Here is a 23,344-nt window from a genome sequence, read left to right as displayed (position 1 = left end):
CTGGCGTGTCGGGACAGCGCGGGCGTAGGCGTACCGGGCCCTGGCGCCCTCAGCGCGCCCTCCGGAGAGCGGATGAGGAGCGCGGCACCCGGGTTACAACACGCGTTTATTGCAGGGAGGCGCGGGTCGGAGGCTTCACGAGGCGAAGAGCGGGCGGCCGTCCTCCTTGGAGAGCTCGCACAGGCAGTTGAGCAGAAGCAGCGAGTCGCCCAGGAACTTGGGGGGCACGACGTCGATGACCAACTTGCGCAGGGCGGCCGGGCTGCTGTGCAGTGGGTTGGCGCGCAGGTCGGGCCGCTGCTTCAGGATGCCGTAGGTGTTGATGAGGAACTCGCTGAACACGGGGTGCACAGCACGCTTGTAGCCCAGCCTCTCCAGGCGCGCCGTCAGCGTCAGGTAGCGGTGCGTCGGCTCCAGCCGCTTCTTCTCGTCCACTGAGCCGTCGAGGGACTTGATGGACGTCTGTGGGCACAGGCGCGGGTGGGCGGGCAGAGCCGGGAACCCGCAGGCGGGGCCATGGAGTGGGGCAGGAGGTGAGGCCCAGGCCCAGGGCCGGGGGCAGGGCAGGGGCTAGATTCCCCTAGCGCAGCTGTGTAGGTGGTGACACTGAGGCCCACAGCCAGGCCCCCACCAGGGGAGCCGTCCCCCAGTTTCCCTCCAGCACAGTGTCAGGGAGAGCAGGGAGTGGCACCCCAGGCTCGCAGAAGGTGTCTTGCCAGCTGGGGCTAAGCGTCAAAGTACTCCCCCGCCTGGAGCCACTCCTGAGACTGTCCCAAGCTAGGAGCGGGAGCAAAGGGACTCATGGGACCAGCTCATCGTGTCCCCTGGCACATCTGCCTCAGACACCACTCAGGCTCGCCCAGGGCTGCAGCTGCGTGGGCACCACATGTGAGGGGGCAGCAAGGGGGCCCCGGGGCAGGGGGTGTTATAGGGCAGGGAGGGCCCCCAGGCAGGGAGGCGCACCTGCTTGATCTTCTCAGGGATGTTGGACACAGTGAAGCCATAGAGCCGGGTCACCCCTGGGAAGACATAGGCCAGGATGCGCCAGTCCAGCTGGAAGGCGATCTCCCCAACGATGCGCCCGTCCTTCTCGGTGCCGGCAAAGCTCTGGGTCTCAGCAAGGGGGAGGGGGGCGGGGGGGCCAGTGAGACAGGCCAGCCAGGGCTCGGAGGGTCAGGGGCCACCCACCTTCCTCCTGCCTGTGCTCCAGGGTCCATTTCAGGGAGAGGACCGACCCGAACGCAGACACTGTGCGTTTGCGGTGAAGCCTCGGGAGCCCGGCAGAGCCTTCCGCAAGGCCCTGGTTGTGACCTGAGGGGGCACCCTCCTCCCCACTGACACCTGCCCTCCACCGTGAGGCAAACACAAATTGAAAAGGAAACTTTGAATTTTCTGTTGCCAAAGGGGAAAGAGAGCTTTCGTTCCTGGCATGTTCCCGGAGCACCCTGACCCCAGGTCCTTTCTCCATCCCTCCCCCGCTCCCCACCAAAGACGGGCGTAAACACTTTGAAAGCCTGTCTCACAGCCCGGCATTATTTTCTTGCCCCCCCGAGTCTGCTCAGCACCCAGTCTAAGTTGGCCCCTCAGAGGCCCCAGCCCTGAGACCAGGAAACTCGGGACGGGCTAGGCGTGTCCCCCACCTGAGGGTGGGTCTGGTTAACTGAAGGACGTGTAAGTAACACGTGTGGATCCAGTCTGCGTAGCTCTGTCTCGGCAGCCCGCGTGCCTCGCATGCTGGGCTAGTGCTTGTTCGGTAATAAGACTTTCCTTCGTTGTGAATAGGATTGCTGCGCTGGCAGATTCTAATTTTAATTATTTCCCACCGTCACCCCGGCACATCAACCGCCCTCCCCTCCAAAACCTGCTCCCAAATCTCCCCTCCCCACAGCAGTCTCCGATGTCAGCAAGCCTTCCACCTGACAACCGTGATTCGATCAATACCCTTCAAAACCACTGTGCTCTTTGAAGGTCACACTGCCCACTGTTATCACCGGGTGCACCTGACCTTGAGAGACGGCTGGGTGAGAAAGGGCCTGCCTCACGATGCCCGGGGCGCCCTCACCGACCAGGACACGCCCGGCGGGGGGCGCGGGCTCTCGGCACAGCATCCGGTGCCTCCCACGCTCTGCCCTTTCTTCCCCACGGGAGACATTTAGTAACGTGCCCATTGCTAAAGATTTTCCTGCCACCTTCAAACCCGCCCGTGATCCAAACCCCTTCCGAGGGTGTCGGATGGTGCAGCCCTGCCAGGTCCGTCCACCGGGCGGGCAGTGCCCGTGATCCAAACCCCTTCCGAGGGTGTCGGATGGTGCAGCCCTGCCAGGTCCGTCCACCGGGCGGGCAGTGCCCGTGATCCAAACCCCTTCCGAGGGTGTCGGATGGTGCAGCCCCGCCAGGTCCGTCCACCGGGCGGGCAGTGCCTGTGATCCAAACCCCTTCCGAGGGTGTCGGATGGTGCAGCCCTGCCAGGTCCGTCCACCGGGCGGGCAGTGCCCGTGATCCAAACCCCTTCCGAGGGTGTCGGATGGTGCAGCCCTGCCAGGTCCGTCCACCGGGCGGGCAGTGCCCGTGATCCAAACCCCTTCCGAGGGTGTCGGATGGTGCAGCCCCGCCAGGTCCGTCCACCGGGCGGGCAGTGCCTGTGATCCAAACCCCTTCCGAGGGTGTCGGATGGTGCAGCCCTGCCAGGTCCGTCCACCGGGCGGGCAGTGCCCGTGATCCAAACCCCTTCCGAGGGTGTCGGATGGTGCAGCCCTGCCAGGTCCGTCCACCGGGCGGGCAGTGCACAAACGGGATAGGTGCTCCGCGTGGAGAGCCGGCCCCCCGGTCCTGTTACCCACAGACACCTGTGCCCACCGAAGGCTCAGGACCCCTAGCACACAGAGAGCTCGGCCTGACTCCCCAGCCATGCCGGCAGGGCTCAGTGGCCCGGGGAGTTGCTGAACTGCCCCTGCGGGCTGTCTGTGTGGGCGTGAGCGCTGGGCTCCAGGACCAGCCCTGCCCGTGACCTCGTTCTGCTTCCCTCGGCCCCATCCTGTGACTGTCCACACAGCCCCCCATCCCAGAACCCCGCCCGGTCACTCTCCACAGGAACGTGATTGCCAGTCAGCACGGGCTTATCAAGGCCAGGTATCGGCAGCCTCCTCCTCTGTGGACACCAGGAGAGGCTGGGGGGACATCCGTCCTTCCGCTCCCTCGGCCGGGCCTGTGCAGGTGCTGAGTGGGGAGGACGAGGCCGAACTCAGAGCACTCCGGGTCTCAGGGGATGTGGGCCGGGCAGATGGGAGGGCCAGCATGGGGGCCGAGGGGGTGTGGGTGTCCGGGGCAGAGGGCCTCCCCTGAGCCACAAGACCCAGAGCCCTGTGAGGGCCCTGGGGTCACAAGGTCACAGGGTTGGGGGAGGCAGAGAGCCAGGTGTCCGAGGGCCCAGGAGAAATGCTGGGCTGAGCCTGTGGAGACAGGGAGCCACAGAGGGTGTCGAGAAAGTAATCTGGCGGCTGCGGCCGGAGCCGCAGGACAGGCTCTGGACTCGGGGTTAAACCGGGGGTGACGGGGAGGTTCCTGGTAACAGGGGCTCGGACCCCCTCAGAGGGGCCCTTGAGGCCCCGAGCAACCAACCCAGCTGAGCCGGGCTGCTTCCGTTCCCTCCTCCAGGAGCATCTCTGGTCCTTCCGTGGTTTGACTTATCCTCATGATGAGCCTTCGAGGGGCCTCAGACTCCACTTACACACAAAGGAACTGAGGTTGAGGGGCTCGCTGCGTCCCAATGACTTTTAACTCTTTTTATTGAGATGTAACTCACATTATAAAATTCACTCTTTCAAATATGCAATCCAGTGGCTTTTAGTATATTCACCAAGTCGTATAGCCATCACCACAGTCTACAAAACCCTGTACCCAACTAGCACTCACTCACGGTTCACCCTGCAGCCACACACCCACTTTCTGACCCTATGGATTTATCTACTCTGGACATTTCATATCAGTGGAATCCCATAATATGTGGTCTTTCGTGACTGGCTTCATTCACCCAGCATGTTTTCATGGCACATCCATGTTTTAACGTGTGTCAGGACTTCAGTCCTATTTATGGCTGAATAACATTCCGTTGTATGGATACAGCACATTCTGTTTATCCATTCCTCCATTGACAGGCATCTGGGCTGCTTCCATTTGTTGGCTAATATGAATAATGCTGCTATGAACGCTCATATAAACATTTTTGTGTGGACAAATGTTTTCAGGTCTTTCGGTGATATACCTAGGAATGGAACTGCTGGGACACGAGGTAACTCTATGTCTAACTTTTTGAGGAACTGCCAGACTGTTTTCCACAGCGGCAAGGTGTGTAGGTTCCAATTCCCCCACTCCCTCTCCAACACTGCTTATTGTCCGTCTTTTTTTTTTTTTTTTTTTTTGCGGTACGCGGGCCTCTCACTGTTGTAGCCTCTCCCATTGCGGAGCACAGGCTCCAGACGCGCAGGCTCAGTGGCCATGGCTCACGGACCCAGCCGTTCCGTGGCATGTGGGATCTTCCCGGACCGGGACACGAACCCGCGTCCCCTGCATCGGCAGGCGGACTCTCAACCACTGTGCCACCAGGGAAGCCCCGTCCGTCTTTTTTATTATAACCATCCTGGTGGATGTGAAGTGGTGTCTCACTGCAGTTTTCATTTGCATTTCGCTGATGGCTGAGGATACTGAACATCTTTTCACGTGCTTATTGGCCATTTGTCTGCCTTCTTTGGGGAAATGTCTATTTAAATTCTTTGCCCATTTCTAATTGGACTGTTTGTCTTTTACTGAGGAGTTGTAAGTGTTCTTATATATCCTGGATACTGTTCCCTTATCGGATACATGATTTACACATATTTTCTCCCACTCCGTGAGTTGACTTTTCACTTTTGGAAATGCTCCTGTGAAATACCAAAGTGTTTACCTTTGATGAAGTCTGATATATCTGTTTTTTCTTTTGTTGCTCATGCCTTTGGTGTCACAGCTATGACTCTCTTGCCAAATCCAAGGTCATAAGAGTTATGTCTATGTTTTCTTTTAAGAGTTTTATGGTGTTAGGTCTTTTAAGTCTGTGATCTATTTTTAGTTAATTTTCTACATTGTGTGAAGTCCAACTTCATTATTTTGCACCTGGATATCCACTTGCCCGGCACCGTTTGTTGAAAAGACTCTTCTCTCCCCACTGAATTGTCTTGGAACCCTTGTTAAAGATCAAACCTGTAAATGCATGGGTTTATCTCTGGACTTATTCTATTTCATCGACTTGTATGCCTGTTCTTATACCAGTACCATGCTGTTGATTACTGTAACTTTATAGTAACTTTTGAAATTGGGAAATGTGTGTCCTCCGATTTTATTCTCCTTTTTCAAGATTGCTTTGCCTATTCTGAGTCCCATGCATTTCCATACAAATTTTAGGATCAGCATGTCAATTTCTGCAAAGGAGCCAGGTGGGATTTTGATAAGGATTTGCATTGAGATTTGTGGATCAATTTGGGGAGTTTTGCCATCTTGATAATAGTAAGTCTTTTAAGCCATGACTGCAAGATTTTTTCCATTTATTTAGGTCTTAATTTCTTTCAACCATGTTTTATGGTTTTCAGTGTTCTCCTTCCTTAATCACTTAGCAGTGCTGTAGAAGGTGCCCAGGAATTAAAGCTGAGAACCAGATACACTGCACAGAAACATGTTAGGGAAAATGGGGCCCATGGAGGAGCAGGGTGCAAACTCCCCCTTCTGTATTAATACATTTATCTCATCAGAAATCAGTCCTTCTCCCTGCTTCCCTAAAGTATAAAGTAGGCAGAAGAAACGAGCTACACCTGAGAGGATCTAGAAATCATGTCTAGCCAACTTGGGCCTTCCAGGATCCAGCCAAAAACCTATTCCTCAAAGAAAAAATGTCAGTAAGATTGATAAACCTCTATCCAGACTTATTACAGAAAAAAAGAAGACAAAAATTACCACTATCAGAAATGAGAGATGGCATCACCACAGATTTTACAGACATTAAAAGGATAATAATGTAATATTAACAACAACTTTATGCCAATAAATTTAACAACTCGGATGAAATGAACCAATTCCTTAAAAGATACAAAAGCTCACTTTTGTATCTTTTTTTGTGAGTGAACTACCAAATCTCACTCAAGAAGAAATAAAAAAAAATTTGAACAGCCTTATATCAACTAAGGAAATTGAATTTGTTGGGGTGGGGAGAGAATGTTCCTACAAAGAAAATTCAATGCTCAGATGGTTTCAGTGATGAATTTTACCAGACACCTAAGGAATACATAATGCCAATTCTACACAAACTCATCTAGATAATTAAAGAGAATGGAACACTTTCTTCCTCATTCACTGAGGCTGACATTAACCCAATATCAAAGTCAAAAAATGACATTATAAGAAAACTGTAGACCAATATCCCTCACAGACTGCAAAAATTCTTAACAAAAATGTAGTAAATTGAATCAAACAATACAAAAAAGTATAATACATCATGACCAAGTGAGGTTTATCTCAGTAATGCAAGGTTGGTTTATAATTCAAAAATCAATCAATGTTATTTACCATATTAACAAACTACAAATGAAAACCAAATGCTCATCTCAATAGGTGCAGAAAAAGCATTCAACAAATTCCAAAATACATCCAGGATAACTCTGAGCAAACAAGGAATTAAAGGGAACTTCCTCAACCTGATGGAGGGCATCTACAAAACTTAGCTAACATCATACTTAATGGTGACAGACGGAATGCTTTCCCCCTACATCCAAAAAAGACAAGAATGCCCACTGTCACCATTTCTATTCAACACTGTTCCAGCCAATGCAATAAGACAAGAAAAAGAAATTAAAGGCATACAGATTAGAAATGAAAAAATAACTTTGTCTTTATTCACAAATGACATGATATCTAGCCTGAAGAATCTAAAAAAAAACTACTAGAACAAATATGTGAGTTCAGTTAAGTTGCAAGATACAAGGTTCTATTTGTCAGGGTTCTTTAGAGAAACAGAAACAGAACCATATGTGGTGTGTGTGTGTGTGTGTGATTATGAAAACTGACAAGTCCCAAGATCTGTGAGGGTGAGTCAGCAAGCTGGAGGCTCAGAAGAGCTGATGATATAGTCTCAGTCTGAGCTCAAGGTCTGAGAAGCAAGAGAATCAGTGGTGTGGCTCCAGTTCAAAGGCCTGGAGGCATGAGAGCTGAGATTTCAGTTGCAATCCAAAGGCAGTCAGGCAGGAGGAATTCCCTCTTACTTAGGAGAGAGTCAGACTTTTTGTCCTATTCAGGCCTTCAAGTGATTGGATGAGGCCCACCCACATTAAGGAAGTCAATCTACTTTACTCAGTCTATTGATTTAAATATTAAACTCATCCAAAAACATCCTCACAGAAATACCCAGAATAATGTTTGACCAAATATCTGGGCACCTAATGGCCCAGTCAAGTTGACAAATAAAATTAACCATCATGGGGTCAATATACAAAACCAATTGTGTTACTGTATACTAGAAACACTCAGAAATTCATATTGATAAAAACAATACTATTTATTTTTCAGCATCAAAAACATGAAATACTAAGGGATAAATTCAACACAAATGTGCAAGATCTGTACACAGAAGACTAGAAGAAGAAATATTGCAGAGCAATATTTTTTTAACTTATTTATTTATCTATTTATTGGAGGCGTTGGGTTTTCGTTGTGGTGCGCGGGCTTCTTATTGCAGTGCCTTCTCTTGTTGCGAAGCACGGACTCTAGGTGCGCGGGCTTCAGTAGTTGTGGCACACGGGCTCAGCAGTTGTGGCTCACGGGCTCTAAAGTACAGGCTCAGTAGTTGTGGCGCATGGGCTTAGGTGCTTTGCGGTATGTGGATCTTCCCAGACCAGGGCTCGAACCCGAGTCCCCCGCATTGGCAGGCGGATTCTTAACCACTGCTCCGCCAGGGAAGTCCCGAGGGTGTGTTGCCTCCCCGTCGGGGAATCGAACCCCGGTCTCCGGCATGACAGGTGGGGATACTCACCACTATACTAATGAGGACGGCGGCTTGAGCGATATTTTTAAAGAACTAAATAAATGGAGAGATATACAGGCATACCTTGGATATATTGCTGATTCAGTTCCAGACCACCACAATAAAGCAAAATATCACACTAAAGCAAGTCACATGAGCTTTTTTGGTTTTTCAGTGCACATAAAATTAGTTTTACACTGTACTGTAGTCTGTAGTGTGCAATAACATTACGTCCAAAAAAACCCCAATGTACATACCTTAATTTTAAAATATTTTATTGCTAAAAAATGCTAACCATCATTTGAGCCTTCAGTGAGTCACAACCTTTTTGCTGGGGAGGGCCCCTGCCTCAGTGCTGATGGCTGCTGACTGATCAGGGTGGTGGTTGCTGAAGGCTGGGGTTGGTGTGGCAATTTCTTTAAAAAGGTAACAATGAAGTTTGCCACATTGACTGCACCTCATTTCAAGAATAATTCCTCCGTAGCATGCATTGCTGTTTCATAGCATTTCACCCACAATAGAACTTCTTTCAAAATTAAAGTTAATCCTCTCAAACCCTGCTGCTACTTTATTGACTAAGTTTATGTAATGTTCTAAATCCTTTGTTGTCATTTCAACAATCTTTACAGCATCTTCACCAGGAGTAGATTCCATTTCAAGAATCCACTTTCTTAGATCATCCATAAAAAGCAGCTCCTCATCTATGAAGGCTTTATCCTGAGATTGCAGCAAGTCAGTCACATCTCAGGCTCCACTTCTGATTCTAGTTCTCCTGCAGTTTCCACCACATCTGCATTTATTTCCCCCACTAAGGTCTTTTTTTAAAAAAATAATCGAATATTAGGGTTTTGTTTTGTTTTGTTTTTGGCTGCATTGGGTCTTCGTTGCTGCGCCCAGGCTTTCTCTAGTTGCGGTGAGCAGGGGCTACTCTTAGTTGCGGTGTGAGGGCTTCTCATTGAGGTGGCTTCTTTTATTGCGGAGCATGGGCTCTAGGCATGCGGGCTTCAGTAGTTGTGGTGTGCGGGCTCAGTAGTTGTGGCACACGGGCTTAGTTGCTCCACAGGATGTGGGATCTTCCAGGACCAGGGCTCGAAACTGTATCCCCTGCATTGGCAGGTGGATTCTTAACCACTGCACCACCAGGGAAGCCCCACACTGAGGTCTTGAACCTCTCAAAGTCATCCATGAGGGTTGGTACCAACTTCTTCCAAACTCCTGTTAATGTTGATATGTTGACCTCTTCCCGTGAATCATGAATGTTCTTAATGGTATCTAGAATGATGAATCCTTTCCAGAAGGTTTCAATTGACTTTGCCCCGATCCATCAGAGGAATCACTGTCTGTGGTGGCTGTAACCTTACAGAATGTATTTCTTCAGTAATAAGACCTGAAAGTCAAAATGACTCCTTGATCCATGGGCTACAGGATGGATGTTGTGTTAGCAGACATGAAAACAACCTTTATCTCATTGTGCATCTCCATCAGAGCTCCAGGGTGACCAGGTGCATTGTTGATGGGCAGTAATATTTTGAAAGGAATCTTTTTTTCTGAGCAGTAGGTCTCAGTAAGGAACTTAAAATATTCAGTAAACCATTTTGCAAACAGATGTGCTGTTATCCCGGCTTTGTTTTCCATTTATAGAGCGCAGGCAGAGTGCTCTTAGGATTTTCAGATGATAAATGCATAATTCTTCAGGGCCTTAGGATTTTCAGAGGATACATGAGCACTGGCTTCAACTTCAAGTCACCAGCTGCATTAGCCCCTAACAAGAGAGTCAGCCTGTCCTTTGAAGCTTTGAAGCCAGGCAGTGACTTCTCCTCTCTAACTGCAAAGTCCTAGATAGAATCTTCTTCCAACAGAAGACTGTGAACAACCAATTTTCAATGTAGATGCCAGCAAGGTTTTCTTGTAGAAATGGGCAAGTTGATTCTAACATTCATACAGAACCTAGAATAGGCAGAACAACTTGGACAAAAAGAACAAAGTTGAAGAACTTATACCATCTGATTTACAGTCTTATTATAAAGCTACAGTCATTGAGACACTGTGTATTGGAATCAATACTGACACAGATAAATGCAGCAGCACAGAGCCCGGACCACTCTCCCCAGCAGCGCCTCCCACCCTGCACCCACCCCTGGCCCGCTGTACCGTTAAGGTAGACGCTCTTCCTGGTCCTGTCCCCGGAGGGCAGGCTGCTCTCCAAGAAGCACACCTTCTTGGGCCGGCCCACCTCCCTGGGCTCCAGCAGGCTCTTGTCCGCCAGCGGGTCCTGCAAGGAACTCAGGAGCGGGGACAGCTTCCGGTCAGAGCCACGGGGTGCAGACAGCTCTGGGGAGCTGAGGAAATTCTTGAAGGGCACCTGGGAGGAGGTCGCACAGCCCGGGGAGGCATCGTCCTCGCTGGAGAGGGGTGTGTGTGAGCACAGCAGATCCTCCAGGGAGGACGCCTGCAGCTGGGAGGGTGCATCAGGGCCACCGTTGAACCTTCCAAAATCTGGAACTAGGGCAGGGAGGAGAGGAAGGAGACGTCAGGCTGAGGTTCCCGAAACATCCCGAGAAGTGCAGAGACCACTTTAAGAACACGCACACACCCTGCCCCGGCTCTGACACCTGCTCCCATTCATGCTTTGGAGGAGGTGACGGACACGTGGGCGAAACAGCTATGGGCGCCGGCGCCCAAGGACACCAGCAGCCTCAGGTTCATGGGCACAGTGAGCGTGGTGCCTCTGATGCCTCCTCCAACCTGTGCATCCACACACTATGACAGTGACTGTTATGTGCTTCTTAAATTTTACAGAAATGGTATCATCTGACACATGTTTTATTCTGAAACTTATCTTTCGTTGAGATTTATCCACATTGACTGAGTCATTTGGTAGCTCACTGGTTCATTTAACCATTCCCCGGCACACGTGCACACACACTTGCACACAGTCACAGATTTCTTTAACCATCATCCCACTGAGGCATGTGGGGCTGTTTCCAAATTTCCTTGTAAAAGCAAAGCCCTGATCAGTGTCCCTCGACGTGCATCCCCTGCCAAACACACAGCCCACAAACTGCCAACGGGACACGCCTCAGGGACTTACCAAGGCTGAGGCATCAAGGTCCCCAGAGCTGGATTCTTCCTCTGGCTCAGCCCCAGAGGAGCCTGGAGCCCTGTGCTCAGGATGCAAATATCCCGAGGGGAGGTGGGCTGTTCCAGCAGTGGGCAGGGGCTGGAAAAACACCTCATGGACTTGGGGAAGAGCCACATCTATGAGGGATTGTTGTGTGGCCAGGTGGGTTTGCACTTTTCATTTAGTTTCTATTTAGTGAATTGAAATTCCCTTCTGTTATTCCTAAGCCTTAATAAATTTGTGTTAAACGTTAAAAAAAAATTTTATTTAATCCTCAGTGAAGTCCAAATTTTCAGGTCACATTACAATAAAACTGTAATGAAAAATGAGAGTCAATAGAAAACTCCATCTCCTCAGAATTAAAAGCATTCTCTTAAGTAATGATCAAATCAAGGAGGAAATAAAAATAGGAAGAAAATGATTATTGAAAAGTACTGAAAATCAGAACACTATATATACTACGACATCAGTACATTTAAAACTGTATTTAGGGACCTCCCTGGTGGTGCAGTGGTTGAGAATCTGCCTGCTAATACGGGGGACACGGGTTCGAGCCCTGGTCTGGGAGGATCCCATATGCCACGGAGCAACTAGGCCCGTGAGCCACAACTGCTGAGCCTGCGCGTCTGGAGCCTGTGCTCTGCAACAAGAGAGGCCACGATAGTGAGAGGCCTGCACACCACGATGAAGAGTGGCCCCCGCTTGCCGCAACTAGAGAAAGCCCTCACACAGAAACGAAGACCCAACACAGCCATAAACAAATAAATAAATAAATTTAAAAAGAATAACAACCCAAGCCAAGCTGTAGGATTTGTTTAAAAAAAAAAAAAACTGTATTTAGGCGGACTCTGGGAGGGCTCACGCCAAGGAGAGTACTTTCCAGAACTTCTGCTGCCAGTGTCCTTGTCCTCACAGTGAGACACAGCCACCCGCGCCTCTGCAGGAGACCCTCCAACACTAGCAGGATTTCAGAGAGGATTTAACATGTAACGGGAAGAACTCTGCTCTCAGTTTGAAGTCTGGGTTTTCGATAAGCAGTGGTCCCTTGGTATCATTAGATTGACTATTGATTCATCTTCGTCTACATCAGTCAAGATCTATCATCTGAGTTTCTGATGCTGCTGACTCTACATCTGAACCTGGATGTTTTAAGAGCATTACAAACTGAGCAAGTCTGAAAATGAACTGGTGGATAAAAGTAATCATCTAAATTCTCCTAGGGAGAGAGCAGACAGCAGAAGCAAGAAGAACTACAATCCTGCAGCCTGTGGAACAAAAACCACACTCACAGGAAGATAGACAAGACGAAAAGTCAGAGGGCTATGTACCAGATGAAGAAACAAGATAAAACACCAGAAAAACAATTAAATGAGGTGGAGACAGGAAACCTTCCAGAAAAAGAATTCAGAATAATGATAGTGAAGATGATCCAGGACCTCGGAAAAAGAATGGAGGCAAAGGTCGAGAAGATGCAAGAAATGTTTAACAAAGACCTAGAAGAATTAAAAAACAGACACCTAGAAGAATTAAAGAACAAACAAACAGAGATGGGTAATACAATAACTGAAATGACAAATACACTAGAAGGATGAATAGCGGCAAAACCGAGGAAGACGGGATAAGTGACCTGGAAGACAGATTGGTGGAATCCACTGCCGCGGAACAGAATAAAGAAAAAAGAATGAAAGGAAATGAAGACAGCCTAAGAGACCTCTGGGACAACATTAAATGCACCAACATTCACATTATAGGGGTCCCAGAAGGAGAAAAGAGAGAGAATGGACCTGAGAAAATATTTGAAGAGATTATAGTTGAAAACTTCCCTAACATGGGAAACGAAATAGCCACCCAAGTCCAGGAAGTGCAGAGAGTCCCAGGCAGGATAAACCCAAGGAGAAACATGCCAAGACACGTAATAATCAAACTGACAAAAATGAAAGACAAAGAAAAATTATTGAAAGCAACAAGGGAAAAACGACAAATAACATACAAGGGAATTCCCATAAGGTTAACAGCTGATTTCTCAGAAGAAACTCTACAAGCCAGAAGGGAGTGGCATGGTATTATTAAAGTGATGAAAGGGAAGAACCCACAACCAAGTTACTCTACCCGGCAAGGATCTCATTCAGATTCAATGGAGAAATCAAAAGTTTTAGAGACAAGCAAAAGCTAAGAGAATTCAGCACCACCAAACCAGCTCTACAACAAATGCTAAAGGAACTTCTCTAAGTGGGAAACACAAGAGAAGAAAAGGACCCACAAAAACAAACCCAAAACAGTTAAGAAAATGGTAGTAGGAACACACATATCGATAATTACCTTAAACGTGAATGGATTAAATGCGCCAACCAAAAGACACAGGCTTGCTGAAAGGATACAAAAACAAGACCCATCTATATGCTGTTTATAAGAGACGCACTTCAGACCTAGGGACACATACAGACTGAAAGTGAGGGGATGGAAAAAGATATTCCATGCAAATGGAAATCAAAAGAAAGCTGGAGTAGCAATACTCATATCAGATAAAATAGACTTTAAAATAAAGAATATTACAAGAGACAAGGAAGGACACTACATAATGGTCAAGGGATCAATCCAAGAAGAAGATATAACAATTATAAATATATATGCACCCAACATAGGAGCACCTCAATACATAAGGCAACTGCTAACAGCTATAAAAGAGGAAATCAACAGTGACCCAATAATAGTGGGGACTTTAAAACCTCACTTACACCAATGGACAGACTATCCAGACAGAAAATTAATAAGGAAACACAAGCTTTAAATGACACAATAGGCCAGATAGATTTAATTGATATTTATAGTACATTCCAGCCAAAAACAGAAGATTACACTTTCTTCTCAAGTGTGCACAGAACATTCTCCAGGGTAGATCATATCTTGGGTCACAAATCAAGCTTTGGTAAATTTAAGAAAATTGAAATCATATCAAGCAAAATTTCTGACCACAACGTTATGAGATTAGAAATCAATTACAGGGGAAAATATGTAAAAAAAACACAAACACATGGAGGCTATACAATACATTACTAAATAACCAAGAGATCATGAAGAAATCAAAGAGGAAATCAAAAAATACCTAGAGACAAATTACGATGAAAACATGATGAACCAAAACCTACGGATGCAGCAAAAGACTTTCTAAGAGGGAATTTTATAGCAATACAAGCCTACCTCAAGAAACAAGAAAAATCTCAAATAAACAAACTAACCTTACACCTAAATGAACTAGAGAAATAAGAACAAACAAAACCCAAAGTTAGTAGAAGGAAAGAAATCATAAAGATCAGAGCAAAGATCAATAAAACTAAAAGCTGGTTCTTTGAGAAGATAAACAAAATTGATAAAATCTTAGCCAGACTCATCAAGAAAAAGAGGGAGAGGACTCAAATCAATAAAATTAGAAATGAAAAAGGAGAAGTTACGACAGACTCCGAAGAAATATAAAGCATCCTAAGAGACTACTACAAACAACTCTATGCCAATAAAATGGACAACCTGGAAGAAATGGACAAATTCTTAGAAAAGTATAACATTCCAAGACTGAACAAGGAAAATTGAAAATATGAACAGACCAATCACAAGTAATGAAATTGAAACTGTGATTAAAAATCTTCCAACAAACAACAGTCCAGAACCAGATGGCTTCACAGGTGAATTCTATCAAACATTTAGAGAAGAGCTAACACCCATCCTTCTCAAACTCTTCCAAAAAATTGTAGAGGAAGGAACACTCCCAAACTCATTCGAGGAGGCCACCATCAATCTGATAACAAAACCAGACAAAGATATTACAAAAAAAGAAAGTTACAGACCAATATCACTGATGAATATAGATGCAAAAATCCTCAACAAAATACTAGCAAAAAGAATCCAACAATGCAGTGAAAGGACCATACACCATGATCAAGTGGGATTTATCCCAGGGATGCAAGGATTCTTCAACATAAGCAAATCAATCAATGTGATACACCGTATTAACAAATTGAAGAATAAAAACCATATGATCATCTCAATAGATGCAGAAAAAGCTTCTGACAAAATTCAACACCCATTTATGATAAAAACTCTCCAGAAAATGGGCATAGAGGAAACCTACCTCAACATATTAAAGGCCATATATGACAAACCCACAGCAAACATCATTCTCAATGGTGAAAAACTGAAAGCATTTCCTCTAAGATCAAGAACAAGACAAGGATGTCCACTCTCACCACTATTATTCAACATAGTTCTGGAAGTCCTAGCCACGGCAATCAGAGAAGAAAAAGAAATAAAAGGAATACATATTGGAAAAGAAGAAGTAAAACTGTCACTGTTTGCAGATGACATGATACTATACATAGAGAATCCTAAAGATGCCACCAGAAAACTACTAGAGCTAATCAGTGAATTTGGTAGAGTTGCAGGATACAAAATTAATGCACAGAAATCTCTTGCATTCCTATACACTAATGATGAAAAATCTGAAAGAGAAATCAAGGAAACACTCCCATTTACCATTGCAACAAAAAGAATAAAATACCTAGGAATAAACCTACCTAGGGAGATAAAAGACCTGTATGCAGAAAACTATAAGACACTGATGAAAGAAATTAAAGATGATACCAAGATGGAGAGATATACCATGTTCTTGGATTGGAAGAATCAATATTGTGAAAATGACTATACTACCCAAAGCAATCTACAGATTCAATGCAATCCCTATCAAATTACCAATGGAATTTTTACAGAACTAGAACAAAAAGTCTTAAAATTTGTAGGGAGACAAAAAAGACCCTGAATAGCCAAAGCAATCTTGAGGGAAAAAACACTGAGCAGGAGGAATCAGACTCCCTGACTTCAGACTATACTACAAAGCTACAGTAATCAAGACAATATGGTACTTGCACAAAAACAGAAATATAGATGAATGGAACAGGATAGAAAGCCCAGAGGTAAATCCACGTACCTATGGTCAACTAATCTATGATGAAGGAGGCAAGGATATACAGTGGAGAAAAGACAGTCTCTTCAATAAGTGGTGCTGGGAAAACTGGACAGCTACATGTAAAAGAATGAAATTAGAACACTCCTTAACACCATACACAAAAATAAACTCAAAATGGATTAGAGACTTAAATGTAAGACTGGACACTATAAAACTCTTAGAGAAAAACATAGGAAGAACATTCTTTGACATAAGTCACAGCAAGATCTTTTTTGATCCACCTCCTAGAGTAATGGAAATGAAACCAAAAATAAACAAATGGGACCTAATGAAACTTAAGAGCTTTTGCAAAGCAAAGGAAACTACAAACAGGACGAAAAGACAACCCTCAGAATGGGAGAAAATATTTGCAAACGAATCAATGGGCAAAGGATTAATCTCCAAAATATATAAACAGCTCATGCAGCTCTATACTAAAAAAACCAAACAACCCAATCCAAAAATGGGCAGAAGATCTAAATAGACATTTCTCCAAAGAAGACATACAGATGGCCAAGAAGCACATGAAAAGCCGCTCAACATCACTAATTATTAGAGAAATGCAAATCAAAACTACAATGAGGTATCACCTCACACCAGTTAGAATGGGCATCATCAGAAAATCTACAAAAGACAAATGCTGGAGAGGGTGTGAAGAAAAGGGAACCCTCTTGCACTGTTGGTGGGAATGTAAATTGATACAGCCACTATGGAGAACAGTATGGAGGTGTCTTAAAAAACTAAAAATAGAATTACCGTATGACCCAGCAATCCCACTACTGGTCGTATAGCCAGAGAAAACCATAATTCAAAAAGACACATGCACCCCAATGTTCATTGCAGCACTATTTACAATAGCCAAGAAGCAACCTAAATGCCCATTGACAGAAGAATGGATAAAGAAGATGTGGTACATATATACAATGGAATATTACTCAGCCATAAACAGGAACGAAATTGGGTCATTTGTAGAGACGTGGATGGATCTAGAGACTCTCATACAGAGTGATGTAAGTCAGAAAGAGAAAAACAAATATCATATATTAACACATATATTTGGAGCCTAGAAAAATGGTGCAGATGAACCGGTTTGCAGGGCAGAAATAGAGACACAGATGTAGAGAACAAACGTATGCACAGCAAGAGGAGAAAGTGGTGGGCGGGGGTGGTGGTGTGATGAATTGGGAGATTGGGATTGACATATATACACTAATATGTATAAAATGGATAACTAATAAGAACCTGCTGCATAAAAAAATAAATTAAATAAATTTTTTTTTAAATTCCGTATTTAGAGGGACCTCCCTGGTGGCACAGCGGTTAAGAATCTGCCTGCCAATGCAGGGGACATGGGTTCAAGCCCTGGTCCGGGAAGATTCCACATGCTGCGGAGCAAGGAATCCCGTTCACCACAACTACTGAGGCTGCGCTCTAGAGCCTGCGAGCCACAACTACTGAGCCCATGTGCTGCTACTGAAGCCCACCCGCCTAGATTCCATGCTCTACAACAAGAGAAGCCATGCAATGAGCAGCCCATGCACCACAACAAAGAGTAGGCCCCGCTCACCACAACTAGAGAAAGCCTGCATGCAGCAACAAAGACCCAACGCAGCCAAAAGATAAATTAAAAAAAATACTTTATAAAACAAAAACTGTATTTAGAGTGAAATTAGTAACTTAAATCCTTTAATTACTTCTAAAACATCACCAAAAAATTAAACATTCATATGGGAATGAACTCTTGAAGAAAGAAAAAGTTAGAAAATAATAAAAATGGCAGCAGAAATAAACTCGAAACATCTCTGGGAAGCCCAATGAGATAGCGAAACTGTGGAAAGCTACTTTAGAGAAACAGAAAACATAAAGGAATAAAATTGGAAATGAGAAAAGTGATATAAGAATGACTAGGAAGATAATGTTTAAATTATAAAAGTATTGATATTATATACAACTGAATATTAATTGAAAATTTTAATAAAAGGAGAGATCATCTGGGAAATTATTTTAAATGACTCAGAAGCAGAAAACCTAAATGGACCAATAAGCAAAAAAGGAAAACCTAGAAGTTACAGAATAGTCATGCTGCAAAGGGCTGCAGGCCTGGGTGATTGGTTGGTGAGTGAGTTCTTTCAAGTTCCCAAACAATTCACAATCCCTACATCATATAAACGAGGTTGGAACACTGAAAAAATTAAAAGATGCTTGATAATTAAGGTTATAAATTGTCACAACTCTGATATCAAATCCCTGCAAAGACAGCCCACAGAAAGGAAACTGTAGCCAGATTCATGTAGGAACAGAGTCCAGAGATCGTAAGCAAAGCCCCAGCCAAACAGATGCCACAACAGACACAGCTCAGACCCAGGACCCACGGGGTCTCTCAACGAAACAGCATAACAAGACCCCACAGACAAGCTGTGAGAAGCAGCTGAGGGCACTTCCGCCGATGCCGAAACGAGGTCATAAAAATTTAACAAAATAAGCCGTTTCTCAATTCTTATCTTTTTGTTCTTTAAAAATAAGGACTACGGGCTTCCCTGGTGGCGCAGTGGTTGAGAGTCCGCCTGCCGATGCAGGGAACGCGGGTTCGTGCCCCGGTCCGGGAAGATCCCACATGCCGCGGAGTGGCTGGGCCCGTGAGCCATGGCCGCTGAGCCTGCACGTCCGGAGCCTGTGCTCCGCAACGGAAGAGGCCACAACAGTGAGAGGCCCGCGTACCGCAAAAAAAAAAAAGGACTAGAAAGACTCTTCCCCAGCACCCAGACTGCACACCCCCCGATCCCTGGGCAGACAGGGCCATTCACTGCCCACCACCCACCAGGAGGATAGCAGGGAGGCCGCCAAGGCCAAAGGTCCTGGGAGTTCTGAGGAACAAAGACAAAGACAGAAACAAGTGTATGAGCTGCCAACCTCGTTTAAAATGATCGTTTGTAAACAGAGCAACTACAGACTTAGAAAACATAGGAGAATGAACTGAAAAACTTAGCAGAATAAAACAGCTTATGAACAGGCTGGATATAGGATAAATATCTACAAATCAACAGCTTTCCAAAACACAGCAACACTGATAACGAAAATACAGTGGAAAAAGAAATCCCATCCATGATTACAACGAGTAACATAAAGTGCTCCAGGGATAAACTAATTAACGTGAAAGATTTATGTGTGAGACCTGGCTGAAAAGGCTTGAAGAAACAGAGCCAAAAGAGCTTAACAAAAGTGCAGTAGATGAAATCATCCTCTGGGTAAATGTACGCAGAAGAAATGTGAAAAAAATTACCCCTGCCTTCTGAGCCAGTGGTTCTACTTTTAGGAAAACATACCCTAAGGAAATAACCCTAAATATAAAGTATTTTGCTGTGGTATTTACCTCGGCGTAAGAAAAAAGAACTGTCATTTCAAACATAAGAAGAGTTCATTCAATTGTGGTTCATCTGATTTTTGGAATATTACACAGCCATTTGAAATATATTTATAACAATACAGAAACAGCCACATCACGGTGTTAAAGGGAAAGAGGCAGAGAGATACTCAGAAACTGCTTAAATCACCTGACACTGCACCCAGGACAGCAAGGAGTCCAGGCAACAGCGGAGGCTCCGTGACTCGAGGGGCTCGGGGACCAGGATGGTCTGAAGGAATCAGGCCCAGGAGGGAGGGGCCGGGGCGGTCGAGGCCGCCCCGCCTCTGTCCCTTGGATCATGTGTACCATCTGCTCGAAGCGGCCCCAGGAGACCCCGGTGTGGCCTGGCTCAGCTCCCACAGGTGAGGTCGTGTACTGGGAAGCTGCAGGGTGTAGGGGCCGCGGCCTTTTGGAGAGGGCCCCAGTGTCCTCTTCAACGTTTCAACTGCACGTGGCCTTTGACCTAAGGGTTTCCCGACAGCTACCCCTCGGCAGGCCGCAGATGCACACGTGGGGCCATCCGTGGTCACAGGGAGCTGGAAAGGAGCTCCTGTCATGGGGTCCAGGCTGAAGGGCTTGTGGTGAACCCACAGGGAACAGTGTGCCCTCCAGGAGAGGGCCGATGGGCAATGACAGCAAGATGGACGGTTGGGGAAATCAAAGTGTAGAACGGCTCAGCCCCATTTACGTAACTAAAAGGATCCCTAGACACACACAGAGCCACCGACAATGTCAGAGAGACACCGAGCAGACGCTGGCAGCGGCCGCCTCTGGGAGTGGGGTCAGGAGCTCAGGCTCAGCCTGGGGGCAGTTACGTTCCCTGAGCGACTCTGGTAAATGGGAAAGACAGGTCCTCAGAGCACATCCTGTTTCGAATGCAGACAGTGAGCCGCTGCTGCGTGCAGTTCTCCCGTCTGCACCTTGAGATGCTCGCAGGAACACCCGCTGGCTCTCCAAGTCCAGCCCCAAGGCCAACGCTGCACCCTCTGCCAAAGGCTGAACCCTGGGCATGGAGGTGACCCTGAGGATGGCTGGGGCCCATGCCGACCTTGGCCCACGCCCTGCAGCTGGGGCTCCAAGGCCTCTCTGTGGAAGGCCTGGTGGCCGCGGGCTGGCCAGGGGCTGGGGCTCCTCCTAAGACTGCTGTCCGGCAGGATCTGGGCTTGCCCACAGGCGGGGTGCTGGCCATGGTCCCAGAGACTCTGGCCCGACTTGGACTCTGACGGGGAACAGCCCAGCCTGAGCGAGGGCCTGCACCTCGCCCGCAGTCCACCCTTCCAGCCCAGTGAGGGGGGGCCCAGAGAGCCTGTGCCCACTGACCACGTGGATGGCTCTGAGCCCTGAGGGTAGGCCCATTCTTGGGATGAAGGGTGACAGAGTGGCACGAGGCAGGTGACTCTTGACAGTTGTCACAGTGCAGGCGAGGCCTTGGGACAAGTGCCCCATGAGCCTCCGTGCACTAGACGTCCCTCGTAGGCTGCGAAGGCGGCACGGACGCTCTGCAGGCGTCACACGCGGGACACAGCACCGTGAGGCCAGCCCCTCCTCAGCAAGCGCCCCGGGACAAGTGTGTGTCCTGAGCTCCAGCAGGGCCCCCTCCTTTACCCTCCATCCCCCACGAGGACCCCCTGCTTGTCTGAGCTCCTTCCTCAAGGCCCCCCTGAGGCTGAAGGTGTGGAGATGCCGTGAGGGACCCTCGCACCCTGGGGACACGCTCGCTCACGGGGCCCTGCGCCCACAAGCTGCGTGCAGGGGGCTGATGGGTGATGGTGCCACCTTCCACGTGGGCCTGCTTGCTCAGGGTGGCAGCAGGCATTCGGTGGACTCCAGGAGGTGACCACACAACGGAGGGCCCCGGAGCAGCCGGGCATCCTGCTGCGGAACTGGCAGCAGCTTTGGAAGCAGCTTCAACTGCTTCCAAAAGGAAAGGAAACCATCTCATACCCTGTCGTTAAAAATGGCTCATCCCAAGAGATGGCAGGTCCACGGGCGCGGGCACCCCCAGGCGAGGGCTGGGGTGTGGACTCTGCCCGCCCTACTGGGCAGTGAGTGATCACCACCTCCAGGGACAAGGAGGTTGCCTGGTCAGGGGCCCACTGTCCACATCCCAACCACTCAGACCAAGGTCAGGGCTCCAACCACGCCCTAAATCATACTCCACATGTGAAAATGCTTAAAGCACAGCCAACTGACCTTCACAGCAAGTGTCACGGCCTCTGCAGCGGCTCCCACAGGGCGCGCTGTTTTACGGTTCCTCACTCACTTCCTGCTGGTGATGCTGCAGCTCACCCCTCCTGGGCGCCCTTCCCACTCCTGTCATGGGGTCCAGGCGACGGGCCTTGACTGACGGCCAGCGCGGCGGGCGAAGCTGCCCTGGACGAGGGCTGAGCGTGCCCGGTGGGCCCGGCTCCCAGGAAAGGAGAGGCGCACACGGCCCGGCCCCGCCAGCACCCCCGGGCTGACCTTGGTGGACCTGGACGTGCTGTTTGTAGCCTCTGTGACAGCACCTCGGCGGCCACCACGGACACAGAGCCCCACCAGCCCAAGCGGGCAACTTGTCCGCCCTCCTCCCAGGTGCGGACCCGCCTGAGGACACAGGCCCGGGCTCACCTGCACTGCAAGGCGAGCAGGCCTCAGGGTAGGCAGGCGCCTTGGGGATGAGCAGGGCGCAGCCCCCGCGCCCACAGCTCTCCTGGCAGCTCTCACTGAGCGGCCGCTTCAGCATCTGGTTCTCCTTCATGAGGCGCACCTGCTTCCTGAGGTCTGCGTTCTCGATCATGAGCCTGTTCACCAGCTCGCTGCCCTCAGCCATGGCCGCGTCCTCAGTGCTCACGTGCGGGCCCGTGGTCCCATGGAGGTGGAAATCCAGAGCCCAGGGGCGCTCCAGAAACACCAAGAGAAGAGCCCGGAGTTCCACGCCCCTGGCCTTCCGCAGCCTTGTGATGTCGCCCTTAAAGCAGCGGTGCCCTGCGGCCACGAAGGAGCGGAGGGGAGGGGGTGGGAGGGTGGGGAGGGGGTGCCTGCGACCTCGCGGGACGGGCACCCCAGCACAGGGAACAGCGCAGGCGGAGGCCCAGACAGGAAGGTTCTGGCGTGTCCCAGGAACAGCAAGAACTCTGGGCCGCACCCCTGAGGGAGAGGAGGCCGTGGACGCAAGGAAGGCGGGCCGGGAGCCCCTCGATGGCCCCCACAGCCCACGCAGCCCCAGTGGGTTCGAGGGGGCTGGCAGCTGGAGGCCACCTGCCGACCACACTCCCCTAGTCCAGAGGGTCCAGGCAGCACGTCAGTGTCCCCACACAGGCCACCAGCACTGAGTGTCAGGGACACTGACCATTACTGGACCCGAGGACCCCTGGCCAGGGCCCAGGGCCGTCTGGACCAACCACATGCAGAGTCCTGCCAGATTGCAGTCCTTGGTCAGGGTGACCTCCGTGACCCCCCTCCACTCCCACTAACTACCCAGGAGGGAGGGGCATAAACTCAGCACTGTTTCCTGGCTCCAAAGGCAGCAGGTGGGTCGCCTGCTGCTCTGCCTGAGGACACAGCCCAGAACAGGAGCAGGGTCTTCTCTCCCCTTCAGCGGACGCCTCGATGCCTCGAGGGCAGGGGGAGGGGGAGGAACCTCCATGCAGAACGCAGCCCTGCCTTCCCCAGACTCACAGCTTAGCGTAACGTCGCCCACCCAATCTCGGGTGGGATTTGCGGAGAAGGGTTGCATCCCGAGACAGAGCTGACAGGTCGGCGGGAACGTGGACAGCGGCCTCTGAGGAAGGCCCCAGGGCAGATGCC

General features: G+C 48.6%; 1 protein-coding gene across 1 annotated transcript; it reads right to left on the bottom strand.

The window, feature by feature from the left end:
- Positions 1 to 1,013: 1,013 nt before the first annotated feature.
- Positions 1,014 to 22,367, bottom strand: SPATC1L (spermatogenesis and centriole associated 1 like; the record flags this gene model as incomplete). The annotated part of the gene is made up of 3 exons (XM_082840409.1): positions 1,014 to 1,107; positions 10,174 to 10,540; positions 22,166 to 22,367. 3 exons carry the CDS (start codon positions 22,365 to 22,367, stop codon positions 1,014 to 1,016), a joined length of 663 nt encoding a protein of 220 aa, XP_082696535.1.
- Positions 22,368 to 23,344: the final 977 nt, after the last annotated feature.

Source organism: Leucopleurus acutus (assembly GCF_964270905.1).
Source record: "Leucopleurus acutus genome assembly, chromosome: 5".
NCBI classification, from domain to species: domain Eukaryota; kingdom Metazoa; phylum Chordata; class Mammalia; order Artiodactyla; family Delphinidae; genus Leucopleurus; species Leucopleurus acutus.
This window is presented reverse-complemented; position numbering and strand designations above follow the sequence as displayed.